The sequence below is a fragment of the Exophiala aquamarina genome, assembly GCF_000709125.1.
Source record: "Exophiala aquamarina CBS 119918 chromosome Unknown aczIA-supercont1.13, whole genome shotgun sequence".
Taxonomy (NCBI): Eukaryota; Fungi; Ascomycota; class Eurotiomycetes; order Chaetothyriales; family Herpotrichiellaceae; genus Exophiala; species Exophiala aquamarina.
In genome coordinates this window covers 415,842-433,276 of record NW_013550575.1, presented here as the reverse complement: position 1 = coordinate 433,276, position 17,435 = coordinate 415,842, and the positions used below count along the sequence as shown (strand labels likewise).

Sequence of the window (17,435 nt, the reverse complement as noted above, 5' to 3'; positions counted from 1 at the left end):
CCCATATTTAGTCGTTGGGTGGGCAAATATGGCTGTCCCTTCGTGTAAGTATCGGATCTTGTAAGATCTCGGACAGCAAGGAAGTCTGACAACTGCAGTGATGAACCTACTGGCGACATCTGTATACCTCCGGCGAAACTATTCAGTGAGCTCGACAATTACATGGAGGTTCAGTTTGACGATCGTACAGACGAGGCTTCTACAACAGCCGGTAGAAGACAAGACTGGAATGGCCAGACTGATGAATCCCTGCGCCGTGCAATGCACTCCTATGCTGTGCAATGGTTGCCGGTTCTAGAGCAGAGAAATCCCACGACCATGATTCCCGTCGAGCATATTATTAGGAACAGCTGGCGCGCTACTAGAAGAGACATGCTCAGAGTCATGAATCGCAAATCTTATCGGTCTGTTCTAACGCTATACCTTTTTAGCCAGACTCCAGTCCCAGCAGGGCTGTCCGAGGAGGAGGAACAAGATGGTATCAGCGGGCTGGTATGTGTTCAGACGGCCCTAGTGCAAATACAACAACTTAGAGAGCGTCTACGGAGTTGTCAATTCGATGGCTCCGAGGTTTTGGCCTGGCCAGACTCAGTGTCAAGTCCCAGTCCAACTCGGAATCTTTCAGAGGCATTCCTCAATTTAGAAAGTCGGGCTTATTGGGCAGCAGTCACCTGGGACACTTCATGCTCAATGACCTTGAACTTTCGATCATCTCTGAGCTCTGGTCTTAAGGGTGCATGCTTGGAGACATCGTGGCGCCTGGCAAGAGGATTTCTTGTCGGATCATTTCAGCCTAGAACTGAAGAGTGGCGGAAGAAGGGTTTCGAGGTATCTGATGATATTGCCCAAGAGATTATGTCTGCCGTGGCAGTGTGCAGGATTTACACCTGGAGGACTATTGCAAGTGTAAAGGAAGCCTTGAGGGAGGGAGTAGAGGAGGACAGTGTGCTCTTCTCTTGGAAAGCTCTTCTCGATGCACTGGGGATTTTCAAGACCACGATCCACCCTCTTCTGGACAGTTGTGAGAAACAACTCCACTTCCTCAGCCAGGTAACCCGGTTATACTGGTACGAGATGGTCCTGCATTACTACCTTGGGATCCTGATGTTAGTTGACGCACTCGAATTCGGCCAGCGGTCCGATCTACTTTCTCAAATCACCGAAATGAGACTGGAAGCAGAACATGGCTGCTTCAACGTCCTGAAGTTTGGTGTCGAGAGCAAGTATGTCGTGAATGGCTCCCAATCAGACGCAAAAGATGCTTCCGACCAAATCTCCACGACTCTTCCCTCTGAGCATCCGATTGTTACGTCGTTCGTCGCGGTTGATCCATATCCCCATCACGTGGTCGCCTCCGTCAGGCTGGTCAACAAAGTTATCAGCCGTAAATATCGACAAGGCAACACCAAGTACGAGGCCTATTCCCACCTCTCATCTACATTGCTTAAGACTCTAGCAGAACTGCCGCCAAGTTCTAAGGCTGTGCTATCCGCCCGTCAGAACCTACAAGAGTCAATAGATCATCTTGAGACAGGCTCTGTCACTGATGTTTCATGTGCAGACTAGTACGCATCATGTACTAGTTAATCAATAGCGCAATATTATTCTCAACACTCGCCCTAGCACAAGAAAAAGGAAGCATACCTTACAGCCTCTTTTGAACGGTGACCTCTGAATTGGAGGCACAAGGATTTAGATATGGGAGCAGAGTTGTTCTCGGTACTTGGTACGCCCAAGCAAAGACATGCCAATGGTGGAGCTATGGAATTCTGCTCACTGAGTTCCCTCGGACTAGTCCACATAGGCCACATCTGAGCATTGCGATAAAGGTCACATCCTTCAACTAGTTCACAGGCGCAAAACAGCGGAAATTGTCATTTATAACCTCTTGCACGCACTTGCGATAACTTCCCAACCCTCCAAAGTAAAAGTTAGTCGTAGCTCTACGTCCGGGGACATTTGCTCCAAAAATCTAGCTTCTTGTCTTCTTGAACAATAAGCCTTCGACAAGCTGTTCACACAATATTGACCATTCATTTTTGGCCTCTTCGGTAAGCTCCATGACCATCGGCCTCGACTGTTTGTTCACTTCAACGACGTTGTGCTTTTCTGCACGATCAATGCAAGCCATGATGAACTCGATTTCGCTTTCAATGACTGGGGGAAAGTTGGCGAATGGTGCCTGGGGCCCAGAGACCAAAAACATGTTTGGAAAACCTGCACAAGCAATGCCGCCATAGGCTTTTGGTCCATTTTGCCAATGTTCTTGGATCGTTTTGCCTCCACGGCCATGAATACTGAGATGTAGATAGTTACCCTCGATGGCGTCGAACCCTGTGGCGAACACAAGGACATCGAGATTTTGTACCTCGCCATTGAGCAAATTGACCCCATGCTCCGTAATCTTTGTGATGGGATTAGTCTTTGTGTCGATAACGTCGACGTTGTCACGATTGAAGATCTGATAGGAGCCGGTGTCGCATAGAGGCCGCCTTACGCGAATCCGTGACGACCTCATCTATCTTGCCACGGATGAATTTGCAAGTTTCCTCGTTGGCGCTTTCATCAGATACGATATCTCCAAATGTGCTGAACATAAATCTGAAGCCATTCCCACGCTGCCACGCTTTTTGAAATGCAGCTTCTCTTTCCCGGGGAGTCGTCTGCATGGTCTTCCGGTTCACTTCAGGGACGCCGAACCCAACCGCCGACGACTTGACGCTTTCCCAGATGCTCTTGTACCTAGATTTGATATTTTGGTGATATGCTGAAGAAATTGCGTCTTGACCACTGGGGACTGAATACTGGGGATGACGCTGGAAAGACTTAAGATCCGCAACAATTGGGGCAATTGCTGTCATGACTTGAATTCCCGTTGAGCCGTTGCCGATGACACCAATTTTCTTCCCTGATAGCGTAATTGTGTCATCCCATCTTGCAGTGTGGATCAACCGTCCCGAAAAAGAATCTAAGCCAGGAATATCGGGGTAGTTAGGCTTTGAAAGGACGCCCAAACAGTTCACCAGATGCCGTGTCAAGAACAAGCCGTCGGTAGCGGTGCTGACCCGCCATCGATGAAGTTCGTCATCCCATGCTGCCGAGGCATCTCAACATAGAACTCCATAAGCTTTCGGAGATCATGTTTTTCAACCACGTGTCGCAGATAAGACAGGATTTCTGGCTGATACACGTAGTGATCCGACCAAGGGTATGTTTGAATGTCCTCGTAGTCCCACGAGTATCGGTAAAGATAGCTTTAAGTGTCGCTCATTGCACCGGGATACTTGTTCCAGTACCATGTTCCTCCAACATCCTCTGCAATGTCAATACATTTGACATCAAGGCCTAGTTGCCGAAGGTGGTACGTTGCATAAATCCCGCCAAAACCAGCTCCAACGACCAACGCGTCGACAAAGACATGCTGGGGCATGCCGATCGCACCAATGCCTGCGATGGTACAATGAGGGTATTCCAGAAATGGGGATGTATGTTGATTGAATTCACCTGAGTGTCATCGCTTGAAATGGGATACGGTAGTCAAGCTCATGTCTTTGGTGCTTTTCACCTCTCTTTCAAGCCTATTTACCTCAACGCGGCATTTTGTCTGTTGCGGTTCCGCCCGGCGGCTGCCATCAGAATGAAGATGAGCCTGACGCTCCGTCCTGTACTCCTCTTGCGGTTCCGGCGATGCAAACGGAGGAAAGAGTGGTGCACTGTGCTCGGTGGAAATGGACAAGATCATGGCAACTGATATGCTTCGGTGGCTGAGGAACTTGCGTTCTGAATTCGATCTCGGCCCGTTAATGGAGGGCTTCAAAGTAAGTACAAGGGTTCAATGCATGAAAAGAAAAATCAAATGCCTATTCTAGGTCCCAAGCATCCAAAGCACGCCACGAAGTGGAGTCTGCTGGTGGAAATTTCGTGTGATCTGGAGTCTTAGGATATAGTGATCGCAAATATGCGGGACAGATGCCTTGAGCGGCTCCTCAACCCCAGTCACCCACCATATTTCCACCTCAAGTGACTAGATACCTGAAATTTCCTGTTAGACCCTCCCTTTGTCTATTAATTTGTCTGTAGATGGCTAGGTAAGGACCAATATTTTGGACTAACAAGATCCACCAAGTCGAGACTAAAATCGGAACCGATCCGGTAGGCGAATCGAAATCGAAATTTGTGCTAAGGGGGCAAACAAAAACCGATGGCATTGGTTCAAAGCCTTCCTACTCTCCGCATCTCACCCACGCCCTTTATAGCCCTGAAACCGGTCATACTCGGTACTGTTCGGCCTTCTAGCATGAGTTCGAACCCAGTACCAACACCGTCAGCCGCGTCTCTCGAAACGACCTCGGCAACGTGAGCTGTAGAAAGACTAACCAGAAGATCTACCCACAACTCGGTCCGGTCGGATCGAAGGCCACAGCTCCTGGGGTCTCTTGAGGATTAGGGAATCTGGGGTATGGAGAACACCATTTGACAGCGACGGGATGACCAGGGCTGGCCATTTCGGCTTGCTTGGAATATTGAGTATATGTGTATGTATATAATGAGAATGAAGAACTTCTCTTCTCACCAGCTCACATTTAAGAAACTGGAGCTTTATACCTCCCAGGCACAGAATCCCCTCTCACATTGACTTTCGAAGACAATGGCATTCAACAGGGAAGGTCAATGGACCTGGAAACAGTTCATTATCTGCTTCGTCATCTGCCTGGGCCAAGTGGCCTTCGGATACCCTGCATCTGTCATTGGAGTCACACTCGCAAAAGTCCAGTTCTTGAGCTACATGACCGTCATCGATGAGGAGGGGAACTTTACGTCCCAGGGAAATGCATTGATCGGGGCTATGTCTGGGGTATTTCAAGTAAGGCAATGAGTTATAGATGCAGACCATAACAATCGCTGATGAAATGTGCTTACTAGGCTGGGGGATGCTTTGGAATACTCGCAGTGACTTATATAATGGACAGATGGGGTCGCAAGGCCGGGGTCATGTTCGTCTCGGGAATAGGTCTCTTTAGCGGAGCTTTGGTCTGTGCCTCGCAGGGAGTTGTCATGTTTCTTGTATTTCGCTTCTTTGCTGGAATCGCTTCATGGGGCGCTCTCACCATTAGTGAGGATCCAACCCCGAATCATTTTAGTGACACGTTTTGCTTACTTTTCATAGCACCCGTATTCTCGTCAGAGCTTGCACCTCCCGCTATCAGAGGATTCTTCGCTGGGATGAATGGCGTCTCGGTGGCGATCGGGTACAGCTTTGCGACATACATGGGGCTAGCCTTCCACGATACAAATGGATCGTCGCTCGAGTGGCGAGGTCCGCTTGGTCTCGCCGTAGTGTTCAGCTTGATTCCCCCCGCCAGTTTGCCATTCGTCCCGGAATCTCCTCGATATCTCCTCATGGCTGGTCGTGTTGATGAAGCCAAAGCGGTAGTCAAAAAGCTTCACGACGTTTCGCACGCAGACGAGCAACATTTTGTGATGGCTGAGTTTTATCAGATGCAAAGACAAACCGAGTTTGATAAGACTTTGGATGCGTCCTGGGCTCAGATGTTTCGACGGCCGTCGTACCGCCAGCGCGCGATTGTTGCTGCAGGGTTTGCATTTCTGTCACAGAGCACTGGGATTCTTGGTGAGAGGACATCGAAAGCGCATTTTACTTTGCTACAGGCTAATCTTGCAGTCATTAATAATTATGGATCGATCTTGTATCGAGCGTTGGGCTATGGTCCTCTAGATCAGCTCAAATTGCAATGTGGATGGATCTCTATGGGTTTTGCTGGCAATATCGTTGGTAGGGATGAAATATTATATGGACTGCTGGGTTTTCTAACAACAGAACAGGGTCGTTGATTCTTGACAAAGTCGGCAGGCGACCGTTGATCATCCTAGGGTTTTCTGGATGTCTGGTCGCTCTGTGCATCGAGTCAGCATTGGTGGCAATTTATGCAACTCCAGTGCCGCAGGTCGACCCTAACATGGCTGGAATTCGTGCCGCCGTTGCCATGCTGTAAGTCCTCGGGATCCAACCTGGAGTGTTTTACTGAGCAGCGATCTAGCTATGTCTTCCAGGTGTTCTATGGAATGGGAATAGATGTGCCACTGTGGCCTTACTGCGCCGAACTATTTCCCAACCACGTGAGAGCCAAAGGAATGGCGGTCTGCACCACAACGGTGGCCCTTCCTTCGTTGGTATATCTTGAAGTCGCCAGTACAGCTTTTGCAAACATTGGGTGGAAATTTTATATGGTACGCAATCTTACTTAGTGCAGAGATGGTAAGCTCACTATTTTTGTAGGTCTTCATCAGTATATGTTCCGTGGGGTTGATATGGATATTTTATACTCTGCCGGAGACAAGTGGCCTGCCTCTCGAGGAGATTGCCGCCCTCTTTGGTGACCACGACGACGTCATGGTCTTCAGTGAAGATATTCAGTCCGGGGGTAATTCTGGCGAGCTTGTCATCAAACAACATGCCCAGAACCAGAATCTTGGCGAAAATAACGTGGAGACGAAAGAAGCATCAACCCATCGCGAGGTAGTGGATCTTAATACCTGACAAGGCTGGCAAAGCGGAGCTGTCAATGAGAATGGGCCGCTGTATTGTACTGATACAAAGATGTGACTGTATCAGAGGACAACAAATATGTTGCTGAGCAGATGACTGCCGTCATGTTTAGTTTGGACACTCAACGGTGTCCAATACATGTTGAATAACTTTATCTGGATCAAGACCCCTTAGGAGATCTCTCGCTGACTCTATATCTGTTCCGTATAGCGTGCTTCGCTCCCGGCTAGGACTCGCTATAACGATTCGGTGTGGAAAGACTTTCTTTGCGGCCAGTGCGACTAATGAAGGCGTAACATAATCGATTCCGTGGAGGGGGGCTAGATATCTGCAAGAAGATCAGTACATCGGGCCATTGTACTATCAAGAGAACATACTTTGACAAAGCAAGCAGCAGAGTAGTGGCATAGGGCGAGATACCACCATCCACCCCTCGTTCGATCCGTAGAAATACAACGATGTCTTGCAGATATCTTCTTATCTCGGGTGTGATAGTGACTGCTCTCCCTCGAGTTCGCAGCAGATCAATCGTCTGTAATTATCAGGATCTGCCATGACATAAGAAGCAAAACCGACCTCTTCGGTAATCGAACGTTCTGCAAGTGGGCCTTGCTTTGCCACACTTAGCGCTTGATCCACTGAATAAGTAGATCCCTGGTCTTCGAAACGGCTGTCTAGCTCTTCCAGATTTGGAAAGCCGTCTTCCGAATCGTGATGGTGCGAGATGAATATGCGATCATTCTATACTTGTGAGACGGGCTGAGGAAACAAGACCACAGAGAGCCTTACCAGGTGTTTAGTCAGTCTGATTTGCTTCGAGGTAGTAGCGATCAGTGGTAGGAATAAGAACACTTTGGGCGTCGTGTGAACAGTAGTTCGGCTATAGATGCGTCGTTTTCGAATCAGCTGTTCCCACTTAGCTAGGTACGGCGTTTGGAGAGACAGATTTCCACCTCAAGGACTTGAATTTGAACATCCTCCTTAGCAAGATTGAAGTCTTTCGCTATAATGACATTCACCACTCTTCGACTGTCAAGCTTTTGTTGAGATGGCGTATTCGAGTCGGACCTTCGGAAGCTGATACTAGCAAGCTTTGAGTGCAAGTTCCCGCCCTGCTGGACGGTGAGGTTAGGCTTAACTCAGAAGTTTGGTACGACTAACAGTATCATAATCACTTTCTGATGCATTGCTCGGGACACTGCAATCCGATTCTTGCTCGAGGATAAGTTCTCCGAATCTGTCGACCGACTGTAGATCGTCTCGCTCGAGAATGACATACTTGAGCTTGAACACGTGAGACACAATCTGTCAATGGTCAATCAATGCGGTCTGCCGCTCTTTCGGCTGGTCTTACAAGGGCGAGTTCCGCCGCCAAATCATCCAAGGCGTCGTCTCTGGTCTCAAGTATGCTGTGATGCTGCGCTATCAGACTTAGTAGAACAGCCAATTCCAGATCCGTCAGGTCCTGGATACGCTCAACAAGTCCGGGGTCATCCATAGTTCGGGGTGGGCGGCCAGAAAGCTAGCATTGTAGAGGGTGCCTCCGTTCGCCTGTTTGATTATGTAACATCTCCTGTGCCAAGTCAGATTGTATAGACTGAATGGAATTGCTGCTGGTGAAAAGAGGGATGACCTGAAGTTGAAGTTGGAAGGCACGCGTTGACGGCGCCAAGGTGCCTGCCAAGAGTCGGCCTCATTGGCCGATGTCAGACAACATCTGGCGCCTGGAGACACTACGAGCTCTCCTACCCGAGCTATTTCAGAACATAATGTGCTAATCTTATGGAGAGTCATTCCAAATGACCGGCGTCAATCCCAGGGCAGGCTGGGAAAAAATCGGCGACCAATTTTACCAGAAAGCACAGGTCTACGAGTCAGTGTTCGACCAGGATCTCGAACTCGAGAACTATCTCGTAGTCGGTGCACCTTACGGTGGAGCTCTTGGTATGTGCTTGTTTTTATTCACGATGCTCAGTCTAATATTCTCTAGCGCTATGGCGAGACGCGAACAAGATCACGCGCTATCGGACAGGGCAGTCATTGAAATCAACGATCGACATATATTCCTCGTCAGGCCGGCTTATCAGTAACATCAACTGGGAGAAGGGATCCATCAAGGGCCTGGGCTGGTTAGACGATGAGAGACTCATTGTTGTAACGGAAGATGGCACGGTCCATTGTTACTACGGGCTTCATGGAGATTTCAATCCGTTTTCTCTTGGACATGGTGCGGAGGAGTACGGTGTGAAGTCGTGCCGTTTCTGGTCACATGGATTTGTCGCCCTTCTTACAAACAATAGCCTAGTCGCAGTGTCGTCATTCGATGAGCCAAGGCCTCGACTGCTTGCACGAGCTCCGGATGGCGAAGTCCATTCGTGGTCATTGATTCCCCCTGCGTACACGCTCTCCAGATCTGTCGAAGTGCTGCTTGCCATCGATAAGACAATATTCATGGTAGATGCCAGTGAAGCCGAGGACCGAGGCCTCTCAGACGGGCCATTCAAACATGTCAGTGTATCACCAAACGGCCGATTTGCAGCACTATTTACGGAAGACGGTAAAGTATGGGTGGTGGGGAGCGACTTCCAGAATAAGTACAGTGAATATAATTCGAAAGCGAAGACGACCCCTAACCAGATCTATTGGTGTGGCAACGACTCTGTCATTTTGGCATGGGAGGACGAGATTCACATGGTAGGGCCGGACGGCGCAGCGGTAAAATACTACTACGACGATCAAGTCCATGTCGTCCCCGACATCGATGGTGTACGTCTGATCACGAATGAAGCCTGCGAATTCCTCCATAAGGTGCCCGATCCTCTCGAAGAAGTGTTCAAGCTCGGTTCAAACTCGCCAGCATCGGTACTTCTCGATTCGGTCGAGCTGTTGGAGAAGAAGTCGCCCAAAGCCGATGAAAACATCCAACGTATCAAGCCGAATCTCCCCGAGGCCGTTGAGACCTGCATCCGTGCTGCTGGACATGAATTCAATCAAGTCTTACAAAAGTTACTCTTGCGGGCTGCGTCTTTCGGGAAATCCGTTCTGGATCTCTACAGCAGCGATGAATTTGTGGACTTGTGTGAAGATCTTAGGGTTCTCAATGCTGTCCGCGACTATCAAATCGGGCTCTACATGTCATATGAGCAGTATGTTCGGCTCACGCCGGAACGGCTGATTGCACGATTGGTCAACCGGCGCGAATACCTGCTTGCCATCAAATTGTCGGAATTCTTGCATCTTCCCCTCAACAAAGTCTACGTACATTGGGCCAGCCAAAAGGTTCGCGGTTCTGCGGGAGATGACGACGCCATCCGAGAGATCGTGGTTGGTCGACTACGGGGCAAATATGGCATCTCATTTGAGGCAATTGCCAGAGCGGCCTACGACGAAGGTCGCAGCCATCTGGCAACAACGCTGTTGAATCATGAGCCAAGAGCAGGAAAGCAAGTTCCACTGCTTCTGAATATGGAGGAAGATGAAATTGCATTGAACAAGGCCATTGATTCCGGAGACACAGACCTTGTCTTCTATGTGCTGTTACAGTTAAAGAAAAAGCTGCCACTGGCGGCATTCTTCCGGACGATAAGTGACAAGCCTGTGGCAGGTGCTCTAGTCGAAAGCTCAGCCAGATCACAAGACAGGGAATTGCTAAGGGATCTATTCTACCAGGACGACCGGCCTGTGGAAGGCTCAAATCTACTTCTTGAGGAAGCTATGCAGCAGCCACAAGTCCAGGCAATCATTGACAAGGTTAAACTGGCAATCAGATTACTCACAGATGCCAAGGATCCGACTGCCATTTTACATTCCAAAGCACTGACAGATGCCATTCAGCTGCTCAAGATGCAGGAGGCATTTGACAAGGACATCACTGATAGCAGTGGCAGTTACGTTGGGTTGAGTGTCAACGAGACCATGTTCCGCCTCATCAGATCAGGATATAGCAAGCGGGCAGCCAAAGTCCAAAGTGATTTCAAAGTTCCAGACAAGACTTGGTGGTGGGTTCGACTTCGTGCGTTGACTGCTGCCCGTCTTTGGGGAGAGGTGGAGGAAGTTGGAAAGGCAAAGAAGTCGCCAATTGGATGGGAGGTAAGCTGGCCCATGCTGCAGAATTTTGTGCAACCGCTGATTTCTTTTCGTAACAGCCCTTCTACAACGAAGTGCTTGGCGCAGGTAACACTCGTCTGGCATCTTCATTCATTCCCAAGTGCACCACACTACAACCAACCGAAAGGATCGAGATGTGGGTCAAATGCGGCATGATTGTGAAGGCGGGGGAGGAAGCATTGAAAGCTAAAGACCTCTCCGCTCTCGAGTCGCTGCGGGATAAAGCTAATGGGCAGCAGTCGGTGGAGCTTGAGAGAATGATCACGCAGTTGCGGCCGAGGAGATAGGGATGGATCACGTAATGTTGTTGATATCATCCTCTGCATCGGTGTTGTTTGAAGAGGCAGTACGGTTGACGATGACCAGCTTCGTCGCCGGGGCGAAGGCAGGTAGTTTGACACCATCCACAACCTTGGTCTCTGATTGTTCCATATCTTCATCTTCCCAGCCATCGCTGTTCATTTCATTGGCACCTTGATTCAGAATCCTCTTCGCTCTGTCGAAGGCTGTCGCTGCGCCGTTGGTCTCGTCCCACAAGGACTTCCTCTCTCGAATCTTCTTCAGGCGCATTTGGGACACGTCGGCCTTTTTGGCCAACTGGTCCTGCACCACCTCTGCTCGAGCAAGCCCTTTTTCGTGCCTTTTCTTCTGTCCTCGAGTCAATTGTTTGTGCTTCTTCTTCGCTTTGGTGACGCCGCCATAAGGTTTTGCAGCGAGAACCGTAGTAGTGTCGGACACACGAGGGGCATGTTTCAAGGATTTATCCGTGTCGATGGAGGGAGAAGAGGCTCGTTTGGAGGCTCGGGATCGTGGGTTGGCTGTGAGTGAGTATGTTAACCACGGTCCGAAATGGTTTCAACGCCCGATGGGATTTTTCATACCTAGCGGGTTCTTCTTGGGTTTAGCTGTTTTGGCCATAGCTGCAAAATGTCCTTCAGCCCCTAAGAGAGGCTGCTAGGCGATAGAGAAATATGGCACTCCGTAATAGAACCGGTTGTCACAGCCACGAAGACCGAGAATCAAGAATCGATATTCGAAATGCATGCAACTTTTTTGTGGGGCGAGCATGCGGTTGTGCTGGGCAGCATGTGATGACGTAACGGCAGGCCAGAGCCAGCAGGCACAGGCACGAGGGGAAGGTGCAGCCTGACACGTGACATAGCACACACACCTCCGGTTGGCGGGTTGGTGCCCGGTGGTGAGTTCAATCAAGTTGGTGACAACAACATCCATCGAAGCCTGATCTCGAAGTCGGTTGTCACTATCTCAACCACCTTCCCACCTGTTCTGCTGTTCACAGACACCTAGGGCTCATGGCGCCCGCAAGACCATTGAAACGTCAAAAGACCAACACAGCCGAAGTTCCTCAGACCTCCCAAGTACAGGCTGCCCAAGTGCCTCTGCCTCCAGTCACTCCATCCGAGGCTACCATATCAAGCCCAACGGCCCCTACTCCTCCCAAGCAAGAGGCTCGTTCAGTAGGTTGCTGCCTAATCTGGCATCGAGGCGATACTAATTAAACAATAGTCCTTCTTCAGCCGTACATGGCCTCGCAAAGCTGCCCCTCACACCGACGTCGCACGTGAGAGCGCCACTTCAACCACCAGCACTGCTCAGGAAACTGCCGTTGTAGTCAGGGAAAAAATAAGGCCTCAACGCTCGCCCTCCATTGCTATGACCTTAGGGAAATCTTCCTCATACCGGTCAAACCGATCACTCCCCGCCGATGCTACAGCCACCCTCGTCAATGCTACCCCCAAAAACCCAATCGAAAATGGAGCTTCCAAGTCCCAAGCCGAGCCCTCAGGAGAATCCAAGGACGAAGAGTCGGTGAACAAGGTGAAAGCTGATGTAAAAGGCATTTCTGAGCCAAAGAACGAGGTCCCAGCTACGCTGAAGCCCGAGCCACTACCCGCAGGCCAGCCTCAACAACCGCTGCCACAAGAAGGCCAAGCCGGCTGGTTAGCCTGGCTCTCGAGGAGGGATATCCCTGCGAACAAACCTTCGGAGTCGCAACTTCTGACCCAGCAAGAGTTGACGGATACACCCAAAACTCCGATCAATGGATCAGTCAATCCACCAGATAAGATGCGTGATGGATCTTCTGCAGCCCAGAATGCTGTGGAACAGCCACCGGAAGAGAATACAGAACAGACAGTGCCATCACCGCCGCCAAATAATAAGCGGAGTTGGTACCAAATGTGGAACAGCGACACATCTACTGTACCTGGAAAGACCGAACAACCCAACAAACAGCCTCAGAGAATCGACGCGGCAAGTCAGATGCCTCCAAATACTCCAACGCAGTACCTTCATATTCCAAGTACCCCAAAGTCCAAGGAAGCATCACAAGCATCATCCCTCGAAACCTCCCCGCCTCCACCACTACCTGGCGATGCTTCCAAATCCTCAGGATGGGTTTTCTGGTCGCGAGACCGGAATCAACCTGCTACTGCCAAGTCTGATAGCGACCCACATGTGGGTGAGATTGCCATCTCGGATACCCCATCACAAGCCAGACCCAAAAGAGCATCCATAAGTCTTCCGGATGAGGAGAGGAAGCCTGTTTTTCAGCCTGCGCTACAGGAGCAAAAATCCAAAAAGGGCAAGGATCCAAAATCAATCCAGGCAGATACCGCCAGTGCCAAGAAACAATCAGAGAAGGACTCGGAGACGAAAGAGCTGTCAACACTCAAGTCGGCGAAGAAAACGACTCGAGGCACATTAACAAAAGCTGAATCTTCTAAGGCCGCTGCCACGGCAAGAGAACCAGTAGAAGTCAGCACACCAAGGGCTGCGTCACCTGTACCTACAAAAACGGAAGTCCCTAATTTGTTATTGCCGCAATTCACAGATACCCTTAGCCCCGAAGAACACCCATCGATCTTGCAGCAACTTGCCAGGCTGTTATACTATACAAAAGAACCGGACTTTAAGCACCTCCATATCGTGAAAGACCCGCCACGGATAGCGAATGCCCTTGCTATTGGAGTTCATGGGTATTTTCCAGCTCCTTTGATTCGAAGTGTTCTCGGTCAACCAACTGGCACATCAATCAAATTTGCCGACATGGCCGCTTCAGCCATCAAAAGATGGACGAAGAATCGTGGGTTCAATTGTGAGGTCAAAAGTGCAGCTCTTGAAGGCGAAGGGAGGATTGCCGAACGCGTGGAACTCCTCTGGAAGCTCCTCCTCAACTGGATCGATGAGATTCGCAAGTCTGATTTTGTCATGATTGCTTGCCATAGCCAGGGAGTACCCGTTGCCATCATGTTGGTCGCCAAGTTAATCGCATTTGGATGCATCAGCGGCGCTCGGGTAGGGATATGCGCGATGGCTGGCGTCAATATGGGCCCTTTCCAAGAGTACAAATCGCGATGGATTAGCGGCAGTGCTGGCGAACTCTTTGAGTTTTCTGATCCAAACAGCAAGGTTTCTACCGACTACATGGCGGCAACCGAGGAGATTTTGAAACACGGAGTCCGGCTGACCTATACCGGAAGCATAGATGACCAGCTTGTATCTATGGAGTCCTCTATCTTTGCCCCCATCACTCATCCTCATATCTACCGAGCAGTCTTCATCGATGGCCGGATTCACGCTCCCAACTTTTTGTCACATCTCGTTGGATTTGCGCTGAAACTGCGGAATGTTGGTGTTCCTGACCATGGCCTGATTCGTGAATTATCCCCTCCCCTGGCTGGAAGTCTTTACACTGGTGAAGGACACTCCCGAATATACGACGATGATACTGTTTACGATCTAGCCATCGCATTCGCCTTGGAAACCAACACGCTGAAAGAAGTACCAGTATCCAAGCGACCAACAGCCAGCAATGCAGCAAATCCCTATATTCTACCCTTTGCTATGCGAGGCATCCTAGAAGAGGACTATGTCAAGACCGAGTTACAGGCAGAGGCTAGAGATTTGCTCGCGCAGTTTGATGACTGGAAGCCTACCACAAAAGCGCTTAAAGACGTTAAGTTTCGCTTGGAAGGCATTAGATCGAAATTGTAATACTATTACGAACGGTAATCCAAGAATCGGAAGAACCAACAGAGCACAAGTCCTATATATAGCGACAATCATGAATTATTGGCCATCCAATACCCGGAATCTCAGGACCTACCAACATCATGTGGTTGAAACAAGAGTTCATCGACTACGATTCTTGCTCTTGTGTCCGGCCGTGTAGCTCTGCAACAATGAGTTGAGTCTCCCCGATAAATCAAACATCCCACGCACATCAATCGGCACCCCACAAGCACTAACTGACTACTAGCGTTTAGGTTTGGCATGGAAATCTGGTTGCATTACATGAACTTCAGACGGATTCTGCCAACTAGAATCTGTGTCGAAATGACCGACTGCATCTCGCTTCGGCCCCAGACGGACTCACCCTAGGTGCCGAGACGAAGCGCTTTTAGTTTTCCACCGATGTAAAAGGTACCCAACGACCGGTGAATCTCTGGTTATGTTTGACTCACTGGTCATGCAGGAGACTTTTTGTGGTGGTGACAAGTTGCATCTGAGAGTCGCCCTATCCTTTTTCTTTATGCAGAGCATGATTTCGAACTCTGTGGAAAGGTCGATTGAGGCACGAGGACATTCATTGATCGCTATATAGGACTTTCACATGTTTTCCAGACAGCTTTCCGTTCACCTCCTAAGTCTAAGCAAGTGAAATTCTACTGCGAATCTGTTAAACAAGAGAGAACCAGTCTATTTCGGAAAGTAAAAGACCATGGCTGAGTTGGGAGCGGGAGCAGTCCTCGGCATCAAACAATTCTCCGTGCAGTTGACAGGGTTAAGCATGAAAAGTTATCGAGCCTATCAACGAGCGAGAAACGAGCTGGACTATTTCTGCACCTCGGTTTCAACGTCCTCCGTGACACTGAACCTCTTCTGCCAAAGTATGAAAGGAGCGATAGATCAAGTGATCGGTCTAGGAAAGGATTCACAAACGATTGGGTTGCTAGAACAGCTTTCTAGAGCAGTCGAGGACCGAATGGGAAAGATCCATCAAGGATTTATCCGATTACGAGCACTAGGACATCCTAAAGCTTCAACTATCTCACATCTCCAGACTAGAGTGATGTGGGTCATCGTGGATGAGCGGGAAATGAAGGAGCTATTGGCGAGCCTCGAACCCATCAAGTCGACGATGAATCTGCTGGTCAATCTCTCGGTCATCAGATCATCCGCCTCAATCTTCGCACTGAAGATATTATTAAGCAGCTGTAAGTTTCAATCCTCTTCGCGAATACTCAATCAACCTAGGTATTCAAGATGAATAGCTAATGATGGAGTACAGAAAGTCCTGCGAGGCGCGGATAAAAATGCTGAAGGGCGAAGCTGAGGAGAAACAACGTCAGTATGAAGCATTGCGTACAGTTAGTACCAGCGACGTCAACAATACTTTCTATGAGGAGACCATGCGCCCCCAGCTGGTGAGGGAAATTGTTGAACGCGTACATGTTTTGGCGACGGATCGCGTTTCAGCTTCAAGGGTCATAATGAAGGAGGTCGAGCGAGAGCAGACATCTTCGACACGGACTCGAGATAAGCTTCGACGAAGCGTTGCACGAGGAGCCCAACTCATCCTCCTCCAAACTCACCCTCCTTCATTTTCACGACCAGAACAACCTGGACAGGGCATGGATCGATCACGCCCTCGACCAATTACTCGAGAATCGGGGCAAGTTATCGACCATACTGCCGAGTTATTCAGAAGCCCCGGAGATGAAACCCGACAGACTTAGGCGGAAATTGCCGAAGTTGCGCAAGAAGGGTTTATTGGCTCGGCCCCCCAGCAGTCTAAGGAGATCTCCCACAGACCAACCTCCCACGCTTTCTGAAAATGTCTCGATTAGAAGCTTTACACAAGATGGTCCCGAAGTAGGGCCTTGTAACGATGCGGTTCAGCCAATACCTTCGCCGCGATCACAATATTGAATGGTTATCCGCGATGGAAAGATGGTCTCAAAGAAGTGGTGGCAGCCAGGAGCAAGTTCCGACCCGGATGGTTCGTCTTCCTCAGCTTCCGATAGCAGAGGACTTGTATCAAGTAAAGCTGCCCCGGGTCAAGATCGGAATATGCGGACGACATTGATAGTCCTAGAATTTGGATTCCACATACTGCGCCCATTTCAGGCTCCAGCAATACGGCAACGGTGATAATACAATACTAGACTGTTCTGTGACAAATCTACTAAGAACCCTCTTGTCGATATCAGTCAGGTCCCACGAACTAGGGATCAGTGCCTGCCTCACTTGATCATCGTTCGGTACGTTTTCTGCACTACATGCGCCGGGTATGACCCTCATTGATATTCCCCTGCGTCAAGCTGATCAGGGGTCGTCTCGAAGGGGGTCATTCAGGATCATGGCTCCCGTCGGTACTGACTGAAGGCAGGGGTACTGGCTTGACGGAGATCCATCAGCAGCGCTACGTGCGTATCCTTACAGCCGGTTCCTTGCACCTTTAGTAAACCATCCCCAAGGCCAAGATTCGACTAATCTAGCAACGAAGTCTTATCCCACAAGGGTCCTTCTCCACCAGCGCGCTCTAGTATATCAACCATTTCTTAGCTGGTTTGGACTGGGTTGGCTTATTTGTAAGCCTGGTATTCTCTTCCGCTGAGATGTGCCTCCTACGTGCGAATGATTCGGATATTATTTCCAGTATCAAATATCATAGAGATGGAAAGATTATATAAGGTGGATACCTACGAGGGCGTTAGTTCATCCCTGAAGCAAG

The 17,435-nt window shown here is 49.6% G+C and overlaps 8 protein-coding genes across 8 annotated transcripts; 5 read left to right on the top strand and 3 right to left on the bottom strand.

Annotated features, from left to right (window-relative positions):
• Positions 1–28: 28 nt before the first annotated feature.
• Positions 29–1,566, top strand: A1O9_10459 (uncharacterized protein; the record flags this gene model as incomplete). The annotated part of the gene is made up of 2 exons (XM_013400620.1): positions 29–44; positions 77–1,566. 2 exons carry the CDS (start codon positions 29–31, stop codon positions 1,564–1,566), a joined length of 1,506 nt encoding a protein of 501 aa, XP_013256074.1.
• Positions 1,567–1,972: 406 nt separating this feature from the next.
• Positions 1,973–3,430, bottom strand: A1O9_10458 (uncharacterized protein; the record flags this gene model as incomplete). The annotated part of the gene is made up of 3 exons (XM_013400619.1): positions 1,973–2,334; positions 2,498–3,094; positions 3,277–3,430. The coding sequence occupies 3 exons, from the start codon at positions 3,428–3,430 to the stop codon at positions 1,973–1,975; spliced, it is 1,113 nt and encodes a 370-aa protein (XP_013256073.1).
• A 1,218-nt stretch (positions 3,431–4,648) lies between these two features.
• Positions 4,649–6,559, top strand: A1O9_10457 (uncharacterized protein; the record flags this gene model as incomplete). The annotated part of the gene is made up of 7 exons (XM_013400618.1): positions 4,649–4,864; positions 4,924–5,113; positions 5,168–5,632; positions 5,684–5,794; positions 5,845–6,010; positions 6,060–6,249; positions 6,299–6,559. The coding sequence occupies 7 exons, from the start codon at positions 4,649–4,651 to the stop codon at positions 6,557–6,559; spliced, it is 1,599 nt and encodes a 532-aa protein (XP_013256072.1).
• A 117-nt stretch (positions 6,560–6,676) lies between these two features.
• On the bottom strand, positions 6,677–8,066 carry A1O9_10456 (uncharacterized protein; the record flags this gene model as incomplete). Its single annotated transcript, XM_013400617.1, has 7 exons — positions 6,677–6,896; positions 6,946–7,100; positions 7,127–7,309; positions 7,358–7,474; positions 7,522–7,701; positions 7,730–7,873; positions 7,923–8,066. The coding sequence occupies 7 exons, from the start codon at positions 8,064–8,066 to the stop codon at positions 6,677–6,679; spliced, it is 1,143 nt and encodes a 380-aa protein (XP_013256071.1).
• Positions 8,067–8,367: 301 nt separating this feature from the next.
• On the top strand, positions 8,368–10,962 carry A1O9_10455 (uncharacterized protein; the record flags this gene model as incomplete). Its single annotated transcript, XM_013400616.1, has 3 exons — positions 8,368–8,512; positions 8,559–10,657; positions 10,714–10,962. The coding sequence occupies 3 exons, from the start codon at positions 8,368–8,370 to the stop codon at positions 10,960–10,962; spliced, it is 2,493 nt and encodes an 830-aa protein (XP_013256070.1).
• Positions 10,963–10,969: 7 nt separating this feature from the next.
• Positions 10,970–11,593, bottom strand: A1O9_10454 (uncharacterized protein; the record flags this gene model as incomplete). Its single annotated transcript, XM_013400615.1, has 2 exons — positions 10,970–11,493; positions 11,557–11,593. 2 exons carry the CDS (start codon positions 11,591–11,593, stop codon positions 10,970–10,972), a joined length of 561 nt encoding a protein of 186 aa, XP_013256069.1.
• Positions 11,594–11,988: 395 nt separating this feature from the next.
• Positions 11,989–14,692, top strand: A1O9_10453 (uncharacterized protein; the record flags this gene model as incomplete). The annotated part of the gene is made up of 2 exons (XM_013400614.1): positions 11,989–12,153; positions 12,203–14,692. 2 exons carry the CDS (start codon positions 11,989–11,991, stop codon positions 14,690–14,692), a joined length of 2,655 nt encoding a protein of 884 aa, XP_013256068.1.
• Positions 14,693–15,419: 727 nt separating this feature from the next.
• Positions 15,420–16,437, top strand: A1O9_10452 (uncharacterized protein; the record flags this gene model as incomplete). The annotated part of the gene is made up of 2 exons (XM_013400613.1): positions 15,420–15,863; positions 15,973–16,437. 2 exons carry the CDS (start codon positions 15,420–15,422, stop codon positions 16,435–16,437), a joined length of 909 nt encoding a protein of 302 aa, XP_013256067.1.
• Between the last annotated feature and the right edge of the window lie 998 nt (positions 16,438–17,435).